Source organism: Hyalella azteca, unplaced genomic scaffold (genome assembly GCF_000764305.2).
Source record: "Hyalella azteca isolate HAZT.00-mixed unplaced genomic scaffold, Hazt_2.0.2 contig10944, whole genome shotgun sequence".
Lineage (NCBI taxonomy): Eukaryota > Metazoa > Arthropoda > Malacostraca > Amphipoda > Hyalellidae > Hyalella > Hyalella azteca.
The window spans coordinates 196121-211753 of NW_025940961.1; the positions used below are offsets into that span (position 1 = coordinate 196121).

Here is a 15633-nt window from a genome sequence, read left to right on the forward strand (position 1 = left end):
ATAAATTTGTGTAAGTTGTGATAAATTTTACAAAAATTGGGCATTTTTTCAAAGAGTGATAACTTAGAACTTGTGTAGTTGGGTCATAACCTGATTTATTTTCGAAGATATCCCAATTTTTTCACAATTTATTTGGTTATATATATGAAAATGTACCTACTCGTTTGAAATGTTTATTTCCTACATAAAGTATGTTAATGAATGGGTTAATAAGAACTAACAGTAGACGGCGAACTCTTTTGCTTAAATTTTACCACAAAAAATTTGATACCACGATGATTTAATATAAAAATAGCGAAACAGATTTTTCCATTATTTAAAAAATGCGGATCTCTGTAAAAGTGACAGTCATACCAAGGCAAGGAAAATTTAGCCTTGTTAGTTGTTACTCTTGTGCTTGTGTTCGTGAAGTTTATACTAGCAAATTGTCACTGACCACTAAGTATTTTCTTTGCTTGTGTTAGATTTGATTGCAAAGGTTTTTCTTTTCATCTTCGCAATGACGGTTGAAGTGATGGACGTTTCGACCACTGAAACAAAAGAAAAAGACACAGAAGAGGAAGTGGAGAAAAAAGACGAAGTTACCGTAATTACAGAGGGTATGTTTTTTTTCCCTTTTGTGAATGACGAATGTTTAAGACTAAACATTACTAATAAAAAAACTTGGTCAGCCTGAGTGAAAACTTTTTAACGTTTAGGTTTTACTGTAATCTTGCAAGTTGTAATTTCATATCTAATTGAAAAAAAAATTACTACTCATTTTGCCAATTTTGGTTCAGATCATTCAGCTTGGATAGTTATTTTAGCATATACCTACCTAATTTAGATATTGAGTTTTTAAATTTTTCAATCAAATCTCTAATGCGGGGCAAAATAAGTAAAAGAGCAAAGGTAAAAATTGATTAGCCTATTATCAGGCCTCAGGGTGATTTAAAAAATTGCTGATGAAAATGGGCCATTATCTTAATTTTCCTTAGAATTGCAGATTAGTGGTCAAATGGTAGAATTCTATGAATTTTATGGTCATTTAGATCCACCTTGGCCATTTTGCTCCTATTTGAGTGCGCAAGCATGGAAAACATCTCCCTTTAGGACTGCAACCATAGTAATCAATGTTTAGAAGATCTGCATTCCTGAAGTGTTGTTGTATATTGAAGCCAGTTAAATGGTGAATATTTAGCTCGTTACCTTGCTCCATAGCTACAAATTTTACAAAGCTAATGAATAGACTTATCAATAATTGTTTACCCAAAAGTCCCAAAGTGGTAATCACCAGTTCACCACCTTGGCCAATAATAAGGCCATTCTTGAAGGCAATAACTGCCCTTTTTAGCCATCCATATACTGTTATTGTTAGTAGGCTAATTGCAATGTAAAAAATAACATTTCAAAAAAGACAAAAAAGCTGAAAAAATGAAATAATCAAATGAATAAAAAAAAAAAATATTGATTTTTTATTTTTTTTTCATTAAAAAGAAAAAAAAATCACCAACCCTGGTTGTTGCAGGCATAGTGACAAACCAGAGATTTTTTAGAATCAGTTCATTTTTAATTTCCTCATTTACTCAAGATTTAAACCAATTTCTTATGTATGATAATGCTGGTATCCCAGGTTTCATAGTGTGGCACGAGAGTCGTTGTAAAATTTATCTCAAGGTCATCTGGTCGTTGAACAACCGCATGCCAGTCGATAGTCGATAGGATTTATGCAGTCGATAGTCGATAGGTTTCTTCAGTAGTTCGATAACTTAACAATGAAAACACTAGTCGTTAATAATGAGATAACCTTAAGTCTATGTACATAATATTCTTTATATACAACAAACACCTAACAGATAACGCATTAATGGTTTAATTTTTTAAACCAGCGGTGCCTTCTTAGCCTCTTAGGTTTCTTTACTAACGAATTCACCGCTTCACCTCACCGTAAATATTGTGCGTAAACAAATGCAAGCTTACCCTGAAATACGGAGGTCACACCTTACTCTTATCCAGAACTGCTTACTCAGTTTTAAATACTCAATCACCAGAATACCGGGTTTTAGTCAGTACCGCAGTCGTATCTTGTCGGGTCTCGCTAAGTCGCTTGTTGGCAGTCGTCATAAGTTTATTGTGGAAGAGTCCCATTAGTTGGCAGTCGTTGAAAAAGATAAATGACCTATTATTTTAGCTCGAAAGTCGTTGTAAAGTAAAGAAAATTGGTCGATAACTTTAGCAAAAGTCGCTGAAATTCCAACGACTATTGCCACTGTATGAAACCTGGCTGGTATCCATGATACTTTGCTTGTCTACTCATAGGACTCAAAAATGAACTTGAGGGAGAGTCTAAAAAACTTTCTGCTTTGCCACTATGGTTGCAGGTGTTGGGACTTAGGTGACTTCCAAAAAATCTGTGGTATGTCACTATGGCTGCAACTAGAACTTTCCCGCCATTTCCAGAACCACAAGATTCCCGTCAGCTATATTACCACCTTTCTAATTGTTAACAAAAGTGCGCAATCGGGCTGTGAGTTTCCAAACATATTGAAAATTCCTCACGCCAATCCTGTGAGCGCGCTGCCATTGCTGCTACTGTCGGCATGCTTGCTTGTATTGGAAAAGCAAGCGCGCTGCCACTGCTGCCGGTTTGCGCTTATCAGAGCACTTGGCCAGCCCGATCTTATTGGAGCCAGGCATGAAATATATCTACTTGGCGAGCCGCGTTTGGATTTTTCAAGCTGTGGTTTTATTGGTTTGCCAGCCATGATTCCATTCCTCTGAGGCTGAGCCGTGAATTCCATATTTCTGCCATGGAAAGCCATTTATGAGCTGCAAGCTTATTTTCAAAGTCCTGTCAACGTGTTACTCCAAATCTCTAATTTTATTCTAAAAACAATCATCAAACAGCAACACTAATATTTTCTTCACTTGAATGACAACTGAACACATAATGTTGCAATCTGACCACTCTGACATGACCAAAACTACGCAATTATCAAGAAAACATTTTGGATGTTGAAACAACAAGTTGCGAAGTGCAAACTGCTGTTTTTCAATCAAACAAAAATACAGGACATTAGAGCTGCGAGATTTCATACTTACTGAAGTTATATGGTTTTAGAGCCGCAATATTTCAGAAAAAATAGGACTTTTTCAGCCCTGTCAGGAGCAAGTGCATGCTCCTATTTTTGGCCATTGCACTCTTCAATTACATAGGTACTGAAGGTCATTTGAAGGTATTTAGAAGGTATTCATAGGTCATTTGAAGGTATTTAAAATGATGGAATTCCACTCAAGGATGTGCCTGATGTGGAGTCACTTAGGTGTGTCATCACTGCTGGAGTGCTCCATACATGAGGATGGGGAGTGGGGGTGCAATTCAAAGGCACTACAAGAGTATTATATGTCAAGGAAATGACAGTGCTTTTATTGTTGAAAGGCTGTACTGCAGTCTGCCAGGGTGCCCACTTCTTTTCCAGGGCATGTGCTCCTATTTCGGCTAGTGCGCTCCTAAATTCCATATGTAGATGGTCATTTAGAAGGCAGTTAGAATAACACCAATATCAGGACTACTGTACAATTTCATATTGAAAATTTTACTTTCTATAAAGATGTAATACAATTTTTGTACCTGTAGCAGAATTGCCTAAACTGAGCTCCAGCTAATGAGTACAGATTCAAGAGGATTATCTATGTTTTGCTGTAAATTGGGCATAATTGAAATAATTCCATTCAACTTGTATGCCATGCAAAACATCACTATAAATAAATGCTTAAATGGCTTATATATTTGCAGGCAAAGTTTTATAGAAATATGCTCAGACAACTAATCAAAAAATAATTTAACCATGCTTTGTGCAATTATATTATTGTGCAGTTTTGACATACATTATAATCACTGCTCATGAAATGTCAACACAGCTCAATACAACTTGAGATTTTGGAAACTTAATCACTTGGATACAATTGGTATTGCACAATACCTGCCACAAACATGAAGAAATTCTCTTGCACAATACCTGCCACAAACATGAAATTCTCTTGCTCATTGTAGAGGCCGCATGATTGAATTCTCTTAAAGACGAATATTTATAATGAAATTTTATCTTCCAGATATCAAGGAGCAAATAAAGCTGGTTGAGCGAAGTGTGGCGAGCAAGGAACCAAGATTCATCTTGCGTGTCTTGAGAGCCTTGCCTGCCACTCGTCGTAAACTAACCAACCCTTTGGTACTAAGGAAACTCATCACTCACTACTATGCTAGGTGAGAGTGCTGATCTTATTATAATGAAAGAAGTAGAATCATATTGGTATCATGTGTTGGATATCATGTGTTGGTATCATGTGAAGACTGACAGTCATAAACTCATAATTTTAAGTAAAACTTTTTGTTGAAATCTAACAATGTGGGCCTGTCAATATATCTATTTTTTGGGATTAGAAAGAATTACTAGTAATAAAAAGCTATGGTTTGCAACTAGTGTTAGAGTACCAGCTTTTATAAGATGCAGTTGAGTGTACCAGGTGGGAAATGGTCACTGGTTTCTTACAACATTTGTTTCTTTGAATACAACAATTTACAGTTCAATTAAGGAGCCATACAGAATTGTAACATAAATTCACGTTGCTTAAGGTTTCCCATAAATGCTCATTTGAATATTATTGATGCAATATTTTTTCCTAATGTTGTACTTCCTAACCCAGGCCAGAGAATCGCAATGAGAGGGAGTTGCTGATAAGCTTCCTTGATGAGCCCATGGATGCAGAGAGCTCGGATGGAGTGCCTGCTGAGAAGCCTGCTGCAGGGGAGAAAGGGCGTGGCACAGCTCGGTCTCAGCCAGCACTGCTACTGGAGACAGACGTGTACCTCCACCTGCTGGTGCTGCTCACGCTCCTTGATGCAAAGAAGTATCCTGAGGCACTTAAATGTTCTGGTGAGTCACCTTATCTCTTTATTCTGCCGTTGTATGCTCACTAATACCTTCCATATTAATGCTTTTAGCCATGTTGAAAACGGAAATTTTTTAAATATTGCCTAATATGTTAACTATGTTTTGGTTCTCGAAGTAAAGTTCTACATGAAGCAACTATGTTAAAATCTTCTATCTATATTTGGGCTGTTATAGTGGGAGAATAGTAAGACATTGCAAAACTGGAGGGAAAGATTGCATCAAAATTTGACATTTGATTTTTATATTTGTTTAGATAAATTAAATTCAAAAAGCTTAATATTTTTTTATTCTTATTTTTAAATGAGTCATACGGGAATCTTTGTAAAATTATATAAATAGGCTTACTTTAATTATCATTAATTTAACTTTATCATAATTCTACGGTTTCAAAATGCTGGGATGTGGGATGATGGAATTCTAAAATTGCAGGTATCAATCCCGGGTAATGCAGGGCTACCTGGTATTTTACAACACTTCTCTTTAACTTCACTTCTTGTTTGTCTGTTTGTCTGTCTGTCTGTCTGTCTGTCTGTCTGCTACAAATCTTGTAATCGAAATTTAACACACTTCTACTTATCCTATCAATCTGAAATTTTGCATACTTGTTTAAAGTTGGAGACAATGCATGAATCAAATGTCAAAATAAATGATTTTGAAAAGTAAAAATTTTTTTTTCAATATTAAAAAATTGAAAAAATAATTTCGTCAGCTACAAATCTTATAACTGATATTTGACACACTTTTACCTGTCTAATTGATCTAAAAAAAAAAAATTTATATATATTAAAAAAATTGAAAAGTTAATTTTTTTAATTTTTGAAAATTAGATGAGAAATTCTTTGTACATCTGTAAGATTGGAGATACTGGATTCTTTGGAAGTGTTGTCTTTAAAAAGTAATTTTTAAACGTATACATATTATTGTTTTAAAATTCAAATTTTGAATGGTGATACACAAATATATTAAATGGCGATTCAAATACACACAAACTAGCTGGTTAACCGGGCATTACCGGGATAGATCACTATGGTATGCAGTTTTGGAATTCCATTATTCCCAGTCCCTTCATTCCCAGTCCTTCCATTCCAAGTCCGGTCATTTCAAGTCCCGTCATCCTAAATCCCATCATCCTAAATCCTGTCATCCCAAATGCAGTTAATAATTTCAAACCCAAGAGACTTTAATTAAGAAAAAAATCCATTCAAACTTAAAATTAGCATGTTACTTATTAAAACTTATTTTTAAAATATAACAGAATTTTTCAAATTGCCATTTTTAGATAGGTATAATTTTTGCATGCCAAGGTGAGAGCATAATAAACATTTTTAATTCAGTGCTCCCTCACTTCAGTTTTCATCATTAATAATATGCGTTTAAAAAGTACTTATAAAAGACATGACTTCTAACGAGGCCAGTGCCTCAGATGTAGGTAACTAATGTACAATGAATTTATTTTTTTATTTAAAAAAAATATAAAAAATTATTTTTAACATTTTTTTTAATAGATAATATCTCCAACTTCATGCAAGTGTGCAAAATTTCAGGTCGATTGAAGAGGTAGAAGTGTGTTAAATATCGATTATAACATTTGTAGCACACAAACAAACAATAACAATTGAAGTTAAAGAGAAGTGTTGTATAAATATACTGATTATACTGACGCGACAAGTATCCTTGACAAGTATCCCAAGCAGTCTGTATCTATTTGCAGGCTTCAAACCAACTCAGTAACGTTGACAAATTGTTACTAGATTATTATGTTGATGAAATTTATGCAGACGTCAAACTGGTAGTGTAGTTGCCTTCGTGTATGCAAAAATATGAACTGGACCAAATAAATTGTGCACATTGACTGTAAATACTCATACTTGATGCAAATTATTTTACTTAGTAAGTTTGTTTTACAGAGCTGCTGATGGTGAAAGTGTGTGCCAAGCCACGGAGGTCACTGGACCTGCTGGCCGCCCGCTGTGTTTACTATCACTCCCGCACGCATGAGCTCGCTGGCTCCCTGCACTCCATTCGTGGGTGGGTGACACGAGGGTTGTAAATTGATACTGTTTCACTTCTATAAAAGAATTATAGAAGTGAATAAATTAATAAGAAATAAATAAATTATATTTTTAATAGTTTAATACCTTCAGTGTAAGTATTTTGTATTAATTGAGTTTGCATGATATGAAAATCCTTTTAAGAAATGGTTATGTGTCAAAATTTACCGAGTTAATTATATTATGAATGTATTAATTTTTAAAAACATTTATTTAACGGCAGCATTTTGTTTGAAAATCAAGTCATGAATAATTTGCTTGTTTGGTTTTGTATCTCACTAAGACATATGAACAACGGGCTTTTTGTAGTTTTAAAATATCTTGGCTCTTTAGTTTCCATACACATTTTCTGCAGGAATCCAATCACTAACGAAAAATTCTAGTTGAGCTTTTTACCTTAAGAGATTCCTCAAAATAGAATCCAACTTACTATGTTGGGTAATCTATGCTGGTATCCGTGATACTTACGCTAACATGCTTCTTCTATGAATAAAATTAGATTGAGTTTAATAGGAGTTGCCAAACACAAGGTGTGGTTCCTGACTTTAACCCATTATGTCGACGAGCAGGCTGCTGCACCAGCGGTTGTCTGCTGCCATCTTGCGCAAAGACTTCGAGGGACAAGCGGTGCTCATCAACTGCCTCGTGAGGAACTACCTGCACTACAACCACTACGACCAGGCACACAAACTCATCGCCAAGATCGAGTTCCCTCAGCAGGTCAGTTGCTCTCAATGACATCGTTGGCTGTTCATGACCACCAATAACTGCTCGGGTCTGTTACTGGTGATGGCTGGGATAGATGTTGGTGATGGCTGGGTCAGTTGTTGGCGAGTGTGAGTCATGTGCTGGTGATGGCTGAGTCAGATGTTCGTGATTGCTGGGTCAGTTGTTGGTGATGGCTTTTGTTAGATGGTGATGGTAAATTGTTGGTGAAGACGGGATAAAAGATGACGTTGGTGTCAATGATACAGATGGAAGTTTCAAACGACTACATCAAAACTGATTGATGCCATTGTATACGGTAATTAATTTGATGTAGATGAACAATATTTCCAGTGTCATATTCGATACATATTATTATGTACTGAGGAAAATGCCGGAAGGCTCTGAAACGCACAATCTAATTAGGTCCACACTCAACTCCTGCCAGGTTACACACACACTTGAATTTACATTTGGGCGCAATTCATTCTTTCATCTTGGTACCGCAGTAATCGCGTTGAATTTACCACAGAAAATCTCCAAATTTGATCAATGACCTCAGCAAATCATGAAAAAAGGAGACATTGTGGCCCTCTTATCATTTTACACGGTGAAATATTTAAAATCATGCTACAATAAAATGCTCATATTACAGGCAAACAACAACGAGGTGGCACGCTTCCACTACTACACTGGTCGCATTGCTGCTGTTCGCTTGGAGTATTCCAACGCGCACACGCAGCTGCAATTAGCGCTGCGTAAAGCCCCCACGCAGCATGCAGCTCTAGGCTTCACGCAGGCTGTCCAAAAACTGAGCGTTGTTGTGCAGCTGCTGCTTGGAGAAATTCCTGACAGACAGGTGTGAATTGCTGAGGTTGAGGGAACCAAGATTTGATCAAAACGTCGTTGGCATTGATAAAACTTTGGGTTTTTGCGATTCCAGGACCTTTGTATGTGCAAGTGATTACAAGTATGTCTAGGCCACTTGAATAACGAATTTACTTTGAATAGAAAAACAAAGACAGCATTCCTGATTTTGATAGCAATCATGGGGCGATAGACATTAAACATAACAATTGATAAATAAAGATCTTGATAACCTACAATCATGTCAGGTGTTCCGAGGAGCTGGTCTTCGCATGGCCCTGGCTCCGTACCTGCAGCTGACCCAAGCTGTTCGTCTCGGCAACCTGCAGCGCTTTCAGAAGGTCCTTGACACTCATCGTGCAAAGGTGAGACTTCAATGCTAAGGTCAGTCAACTGAAATGAATTTTAACAAGAGAACACTCCGCTTAGTACGTAGAAAATTGGTGGTTTTTGTATACAGTTCCATTATCTGGTCGGAAGTTGACACGTGAGAAAATTTAACAATAAATCAAGTTGATTACCACAAAACTGTGGTTATCACTAATAAGTGAGACTCTTATTTGTTAGGATTTGGTTGGGTTGGTTTTGTAATTTATCTCGAGTTTTGATATTTGGTGGCGATCATGGTCTTCAACATGATTCATTTTGTAGCTCTCATAACAAATCTTCGCTATTTAAGGCTAGCTCCTATTGCTTTTCAGCTGTTAATAATTACGTTTTTAGTGGAAACGTTCTTTTTATGTTTTCAGACGCATAATATGCATTTGCATTGCCTTCCCAAACGCAATGAAATGTTGGTGAACTTCTCACAACTTGACTAACATGAGCTGACTTTGACAGTGATCTGGCTGGGAGGTGCTTCCGTAACCACAAGTCTTTGAATTATATTAAAAACAATAACTTGAGTTGCGTTGTGTTCACAGTTCCAGGACGACCACACGCTCATGCTGATCGTCCGCCTGCGCCACAACGTGATCAAGACTGGCCTACGCACGGTGTCCCTCAGCTACTCCAAGATCCCTCTGGAGGACGTGGCGGCAAAACTCGCCCTCGACTCCAGGGAGGACGCCGAGTTCATCGTCGCCAAGGCGATCCGGGACGGCGTTATTGAGGTGAGCGCCGTGAAGTGGTGGCAACCAACACGTAGACACAGACAGGGTAACGACAACAGCGTTGATATGTGTTATAAATTGAATGATACTACCAATTTCTTCGTACTGCTAAATTTTCTAAGATTTTTTGCGATCGTTTGATGGCTGACGGCAAATTTTATGTGTACCGTCCATTATAGCCAGATTGAAAGTTCGTTCTGTTCAGTTTGATTGTTACTTGCATCACAGCACAACACGAGCGGGTACGTAATACTGTAACAACAAATGTAATACTGTAACAACAAATTATCAGCGTTTGTTGAAAATACGAAAGATAAAGCAGTCTCCATGTGCTTATTTCTTATCAACAAATCTGGATGCACAATCGTGTTTGCAGGCGGTGATCGACCACGAGGCTGGGTACATGCAGAGCAAGGAGACGGTGGACGTGTACTGCACACGGGAGCCGCAGGGCGTGTATCACCAGCGTATCGCCTTCTGCCTCGACATCCACAACCAGAGCGTCAAAGCCATGCGGTATCCTCCTAAGTCCTACAACAAGGATCTCGAGAGCGCAGAAGTGAGCAGACTCCCTACACAAATTTGGGCTGTAAACAGCCGGTAACGTGTAGATAATTAATGATCTATTGATAGTTATACTTCTGCAGTAAGGAAGGTAAGTAAAACTCGTATATTTTAGGAAGGCCGTGCAATTGAAGCCTGCAGTGAAGGTTTAAACGATTATTTCATTAATAATATTTAAGTCGGTAAGTTGATTATGAGATTCTTAGATCTCAAGAATCCCCGATCCCTAGCGTGGCAGGGTCTACCATATTATATTTAATAACAACGTAATTCCCTTAAGGCCTCCTCCCTATTGTCTACTCTAAATTTGGTACAACTGCAATACGCCGGTAACTTACTTGCTTGGGACGGAATAATATTATTTTTTTACATTCCCTTATCGATTCATTTATTTACATTATTCTAAGTGTAGCGAACTGTCAGTCATCTGCGACTGGAATTTAATACGAAGCAGAAAAAAAAATTAACAAAGTATTTAATTTTCCAGGAGCGTCGTGAGAGGGAGCAGCAGGACCTGGAGCTCGCCAAGGAGATGGCTGAAGAGGAAGACGACGGCTACCCTTGAGCGTGCACACGGCGGCAACATTCGTCCTTTCTTATCTCTTACATTCTTCCCCGATACGGCAATTACGTCAATGCATAGTAAAATTTACCTCTTTCAGCTTGGTTTTATTGCTAATGCGCACAGTGGTTACACTTTTTGCTACTAGGAATATGGTTATCTGCTGGCAATACGATAGTTTATGGCTTGTTCCAAGACATTTACTTCTACGTATTTTGCGAAATTTTTCGGGAGTTGATTGAAATTGAAGAATCCATAAAATTTGGTCACTTAGCTCAGGATAAAAAAAAAGTTTAAAATTTGAACGTGGCAGTGAATGGGAGACTAACTCAAATTTGATTTCATTTCATCAAGCATTCATTTCAATATGCATTACCGACAGAGAATCAATTCAATTGTCTAAGCCACAATTTTCCTTTCGAATTTTTGAGCGATGCTTTAACCGAACGATGGGCAGACGATTAGCGATAACCAGCATCATGATAACGTAGCCTCGAACAGGGGGCAGCGCTGGGCCTAATAGAAGATGTAAGTGACTGTATGGCATCTAGCCCGCTGAAGGATTATGTAACAATTAGCAACTTAGACTACATTTATTTGCACAACTGGACCTTAAGACGAAGTTAATTTATTAGAAACTTTTTACTTAAAATACTGAAGAAAAGTTACCTAATTCCTATGGCAAATGTAAAAACAAAATATAACTCAGTACTCACTGCAGTGAGTGACAGAGAGCGCATTTTCTCGTCGACGAAAACTTTAGGTCACGGACAGACAGACGGACATGGCGATCACAATAGTGCATTTTTTCCATAAATGAGAAAATGCGCTAAAAATTCTCCCTTCACCGATCGATTATATAAATAGCATTTTTCAAGATTGAAGTAGAGTTTAATTAATATCAGAAAGCTCCCTGACAGCTCTGTAGCGGTTCATCTCGTTGGGGAAGACGTGTGACAGCTCCACCAGAAGTCCTGCTTTGAACGCCTTGTAGCTTTGGATCCGACCGTTGACCTGTCAAGCGATTGACAACACCGTTAGATTTATTGACCCAGTCAATAGCTGTGCATGATTCAAGATAAGTAGTAGTAGTAGAAGATTTACTAGCGCTTCAGATAGCTATCTATTTCGCGCCGGAGGTGAGTGAGATCTTCAGCTACGTCAAAGATGTTTGGTCTGCGATAAACTTGGGTCAAAGATAAACTGCGAACAATGATGGATACAATGGGGCTTAATGGAAAAATCCCTCAACCATAATAACCATAGTATTGTCTTATATCGCTTAATCAATCCCAAAATAATGGAATTTAACACAGCTGATTAATCACTGTATATTAGCATCAGGTAGGAAAAATCCTTATGGGAAAAGTTTTTGCTTGTTTTTCTATGTTACCAGTTCCATGTTCAGATAATGAAATAACAAACACAAAATCGTCTTGAGAAGACAACATATTATTTTCCACAAGATTCTGACCTGTTCATTTTTAGCAAGTGCTTTCTCCATGCAGTCTTTGGTGTAGAGCTGCGGGTTCCGGCCACCATCAATGTACTCGAACACTTCCAGGGGCACATGCACCTCCTGCACGGGCGATCTCAGCTTGTCGATCTCCTGCATGTTGCTGATCATGTTTTGTCTGCCCACAGAATAACCATACAGAGTTCATAAGATAGTATGATAGTTAAATAAACTAACAGAATAATCATACAGAGTTCATGAGATAGTATAATAATTAAATAAACTGACAGAATAACCATACAGAGTTCATGAGATAGTATAATAATGAAATAAATTAACAGAATAACCATGCTGAGTTCATTAGATAGTATGGTAAATAAACTAACAGAATAACCATACAGAGTACATGAGATAGTACAATAATGAAATAAACTAAAAAATGATGCAAAGTCAGTGGGAAAGATGTTGCACAAGGAAACTGTTCTCAAAGAAGCGAATTTGTGCTTTGATTATAATTCATGTGATAAAGTCATGTTGAATCACTACCGTAGTGCATGGAAAGAATATAAAAATAAAATATAGAATATATATATGCCACATGTGATGAAGTAACGCTTGAACTTTTATACAGGGTTGGTATGGCAGTGGAAATGACTATTTAAGATTAGCAGATTCAAAGTATGTATTATTTGGCCCAAAAGATCATGATCTGCATTTATAAAACAAATAACCAATAACAAATTAATGTATTCAAAAACTTTTGAAGATAGACCCTAGTTTGCTGACACAACATGAAGGGATTAGGATGATATTCTCGTCATTGGGCTATGTTACGTGACTCAGGACAATGAAGAGATGAGGTAAATTTTAGATATGACTTTGCTGAAAAATGCTTATAAGAACAGATGGAGAACATTGTTATCTTGCCTACACAACACATGATCTGCAGCTCATGTCAATAACCAATGATAGTAAATAGTTATTGATATTAATTTTTAATATCAATAACTATTTAACTAACTAACAAGCCCCCAGCCTACTGAATGAATTAGCATTGTGATCAATGGTGATCAATGAATGATCACCAACTGAATGAATTAGCTAACGCTCTGAAATGTGTTATGAGTGATCATAAAATTCTAACCTTCATTTCTTCATGTAATACACATAAATTATATGGAATGTAATTATTTAATGGTTGGATGCACGTAAGAGGTTTAAATGGTAGAAAATTAAGTGGCATATGGAGTATGGTATTTTGTAGTTGAGAATGCTGTAAAGTAAAGTAAGCTTTAGTTTTCAAGGCTAAGTGAGATGAACACAAGGAGCTAAATTGGAAGTTTGGCAGCAGGAAATAGAATAGGCAATATTAAACCTCCATTAACTTAAACTTCAGTTATCACTGATGTCTTTCGAATTTAATTTTTGGAGTCCAGATTTTCAACCTAATTTAATGTCGAAAAATAAATATATTATCAAGTTTTAAGGCAAAAATTTACAAAAAAGTACCTATGCCTCATTTTTCCAGTTTAAAAATTGCTAAGGACTTGAAAAACTCACTATTTTTCATGAAAATCCGATCAATGTATTTAATGAGTAGACTTGATATATACTACAAATTCACAATTAAAATCTTCAATTTTGCTTACCCAGAGCAGAAGCACTTAACATTTCTAATGTTTGTGCTATGAAAATCAATCTCAGGTACAGGAAAGCAATGATCTAAGCCTGTTTTTTTAAAGTTTAAAATACACAAATGAACAATAGAGATGCACACAAATTTCTTGAAGCTAATGGTGTCAAAATAATGTCATAGAGAATAAAAAGTAATCAATCAAAAGGTTTAAGATATTACCCTACCATACTTAAAATTTGTAACTCACAGTTTCTGATTGAGAACCTGCTGGCCCTGTGGTTGGAAGTCACTCACGAGAATACCAATCTGGCGGACATTTTCAATGAATGTTTCAAGATGATTTTCCAATTGCTCTAAAGAAGAAGACATGTCTGCAAAATTTCTGTGGGAAATCAAATACAATTTAAATAGTGTGAATAATAAGTCAAGGCATTTATTAATATGTAATCATTGCAGGAAATTATGGAATTGCTAGAATAAATTCTTCAATGAAATAATTTATCAAGCCACATTAATAGATCTATGGCTTGAGTTGTTATTGAAAGAAAACCTTTGAATCCTCGTGTAACAAAGTACTCAAATTTCCTGAAATCTGAGAAAAATTTGTTCAGAGTACTTTCAATACTTTAGTATAATTTAAATAGCATTCACGTTATTCAACTTATACTAAAATCTCTAAGAATGCCAAATAATCCTACCTAAACTAAAATTTTTTCATGAGAAATAATTTTTTCAACTTGGTATAAATTTTAGCTCAAATCCCTTTCAGTAATGTTTCATAATACTAAAAATAAGTATTTTGTTATCATCTGATAATGTTCAAACACAGTGAAACACTGTCAATTTAAAAGTTATATGATCAGTGTTATATGATCAACCCCTAGAAGCACTTCCTAAATTTGACTTAGAAATATTAAATATCAGGCAAAATTAATTAATTAATTAATTTTTTTGGGGATATTTAATTTTAGATACTGATTCCACATCCCCTCTAAGAGTAAATCACCTTTGTTGCTATCGAAGATACTAATGTGAAACTACTATCAATGACAAATAACTAATATCAATGACCACTCAGCAGATGCACTTGACTTGTCTTTTGTCCCTAAAAACCATATAATCCAGGTCAGAACTACAATTTGTTCATTTTGATAACATCTTAATGATTGAAGCCGTTTTTAGTGCGCTAAAAAGATGTTCAGTTTTGTTTATGGAATGGGTCATTTTTATCAAAGGCTGGCAACTTAGGTGTAGTGGTGTGGTTATCAACTATACCTATATAGGATATACCGGTACTGTCAAATGGGGTAATGAGGGACAGTTTTTAGCATTTTTTGCTGATAGCTTACCATAAAACATTTCATTAACAAGTTTGAGCTCATTTTAAAGCTCTTTGCAAAGCCTACATTATGAAATGGCATCTACAAAAAAATTCATATGCTATTCACAAGTTGCCATATGCAAAATAAAAGCGTCCTGAATTACCCGTGGGAATGGGATAATCTGGGATACTTGAAATAAAACTCAATTTTAAAACGTTTGAAGCATGCAAAGCATACTCATCCATTACCAACAATACTCTGCAGTCCTCTTCCTCTGTAGATGATGTAGATGTAGAATAAATGACATTTTCTGTGATTTTTACTTGTTTTTCCTTTATTGATATATTACCACATCCCTTCATTATCATATTATTGATGTTTTATTACTGTATCCATAGACATGCCATTGTGCATTTACAACAACCTT

General features: G+C 36.2%; 2 protein-coding genes across 2 annotated transcripts; one reads left to right on the plus strand and one right to left on the minus strand.

Moving 5' to 3' along the window:
• The first annotated feature begins 332 nt into the window (after nt 1-332).
• On the plus strand, nt 333-10891 carry LOC108670439 (probable 26S proteasome non-ATPase regulatory subunit 3). Its single transcript, XM_018157914.2, has 10 exons — nt 333-599; nt 4093-4243; nt 4684-4913; nt 6839-6959; nt 7552-7702; nt 8343-8546; nt 8803-8919; nt 9478-9666; nt 10043-10225; nt 10718-10891. Exons 1-10 carry the CDS (start codon nt 500-502, stop codon nt 10793-10795), a joined length of 1524 nt encoding a protein of 507 aa, XP_018013403.1. The 5' UTR covers nt 333-499; the 3' UTR covers nt 10796-10891.
• Nucleotides 10892-11579: 688 nt separating this feature from the next.
• On the minus strand, nt 11580-14278 carry LOC108670440 (mediator of RNA polymerase II transcription subunit 10). The gene is made up of 3 exons (XM_018157915.2): nt 14132-14278; nt 12267-12426; nt 11580-11806 (listed from the first exon to the last, which is right to left on the minus strand). The coding sequence occupies exons 1-3, from the start codon at nt 14251-14253 to the stop codon at nt 11684-11686; spliced, it is 405 nt and encodes a 134-aa protein (XP_018013404.1). The 5' UTR covers nt 14254-14278; the 3' UTR covers nt 11580-11683.
• Nucleotides 14279-15633: the final 1355 nt, after the last annotated feature.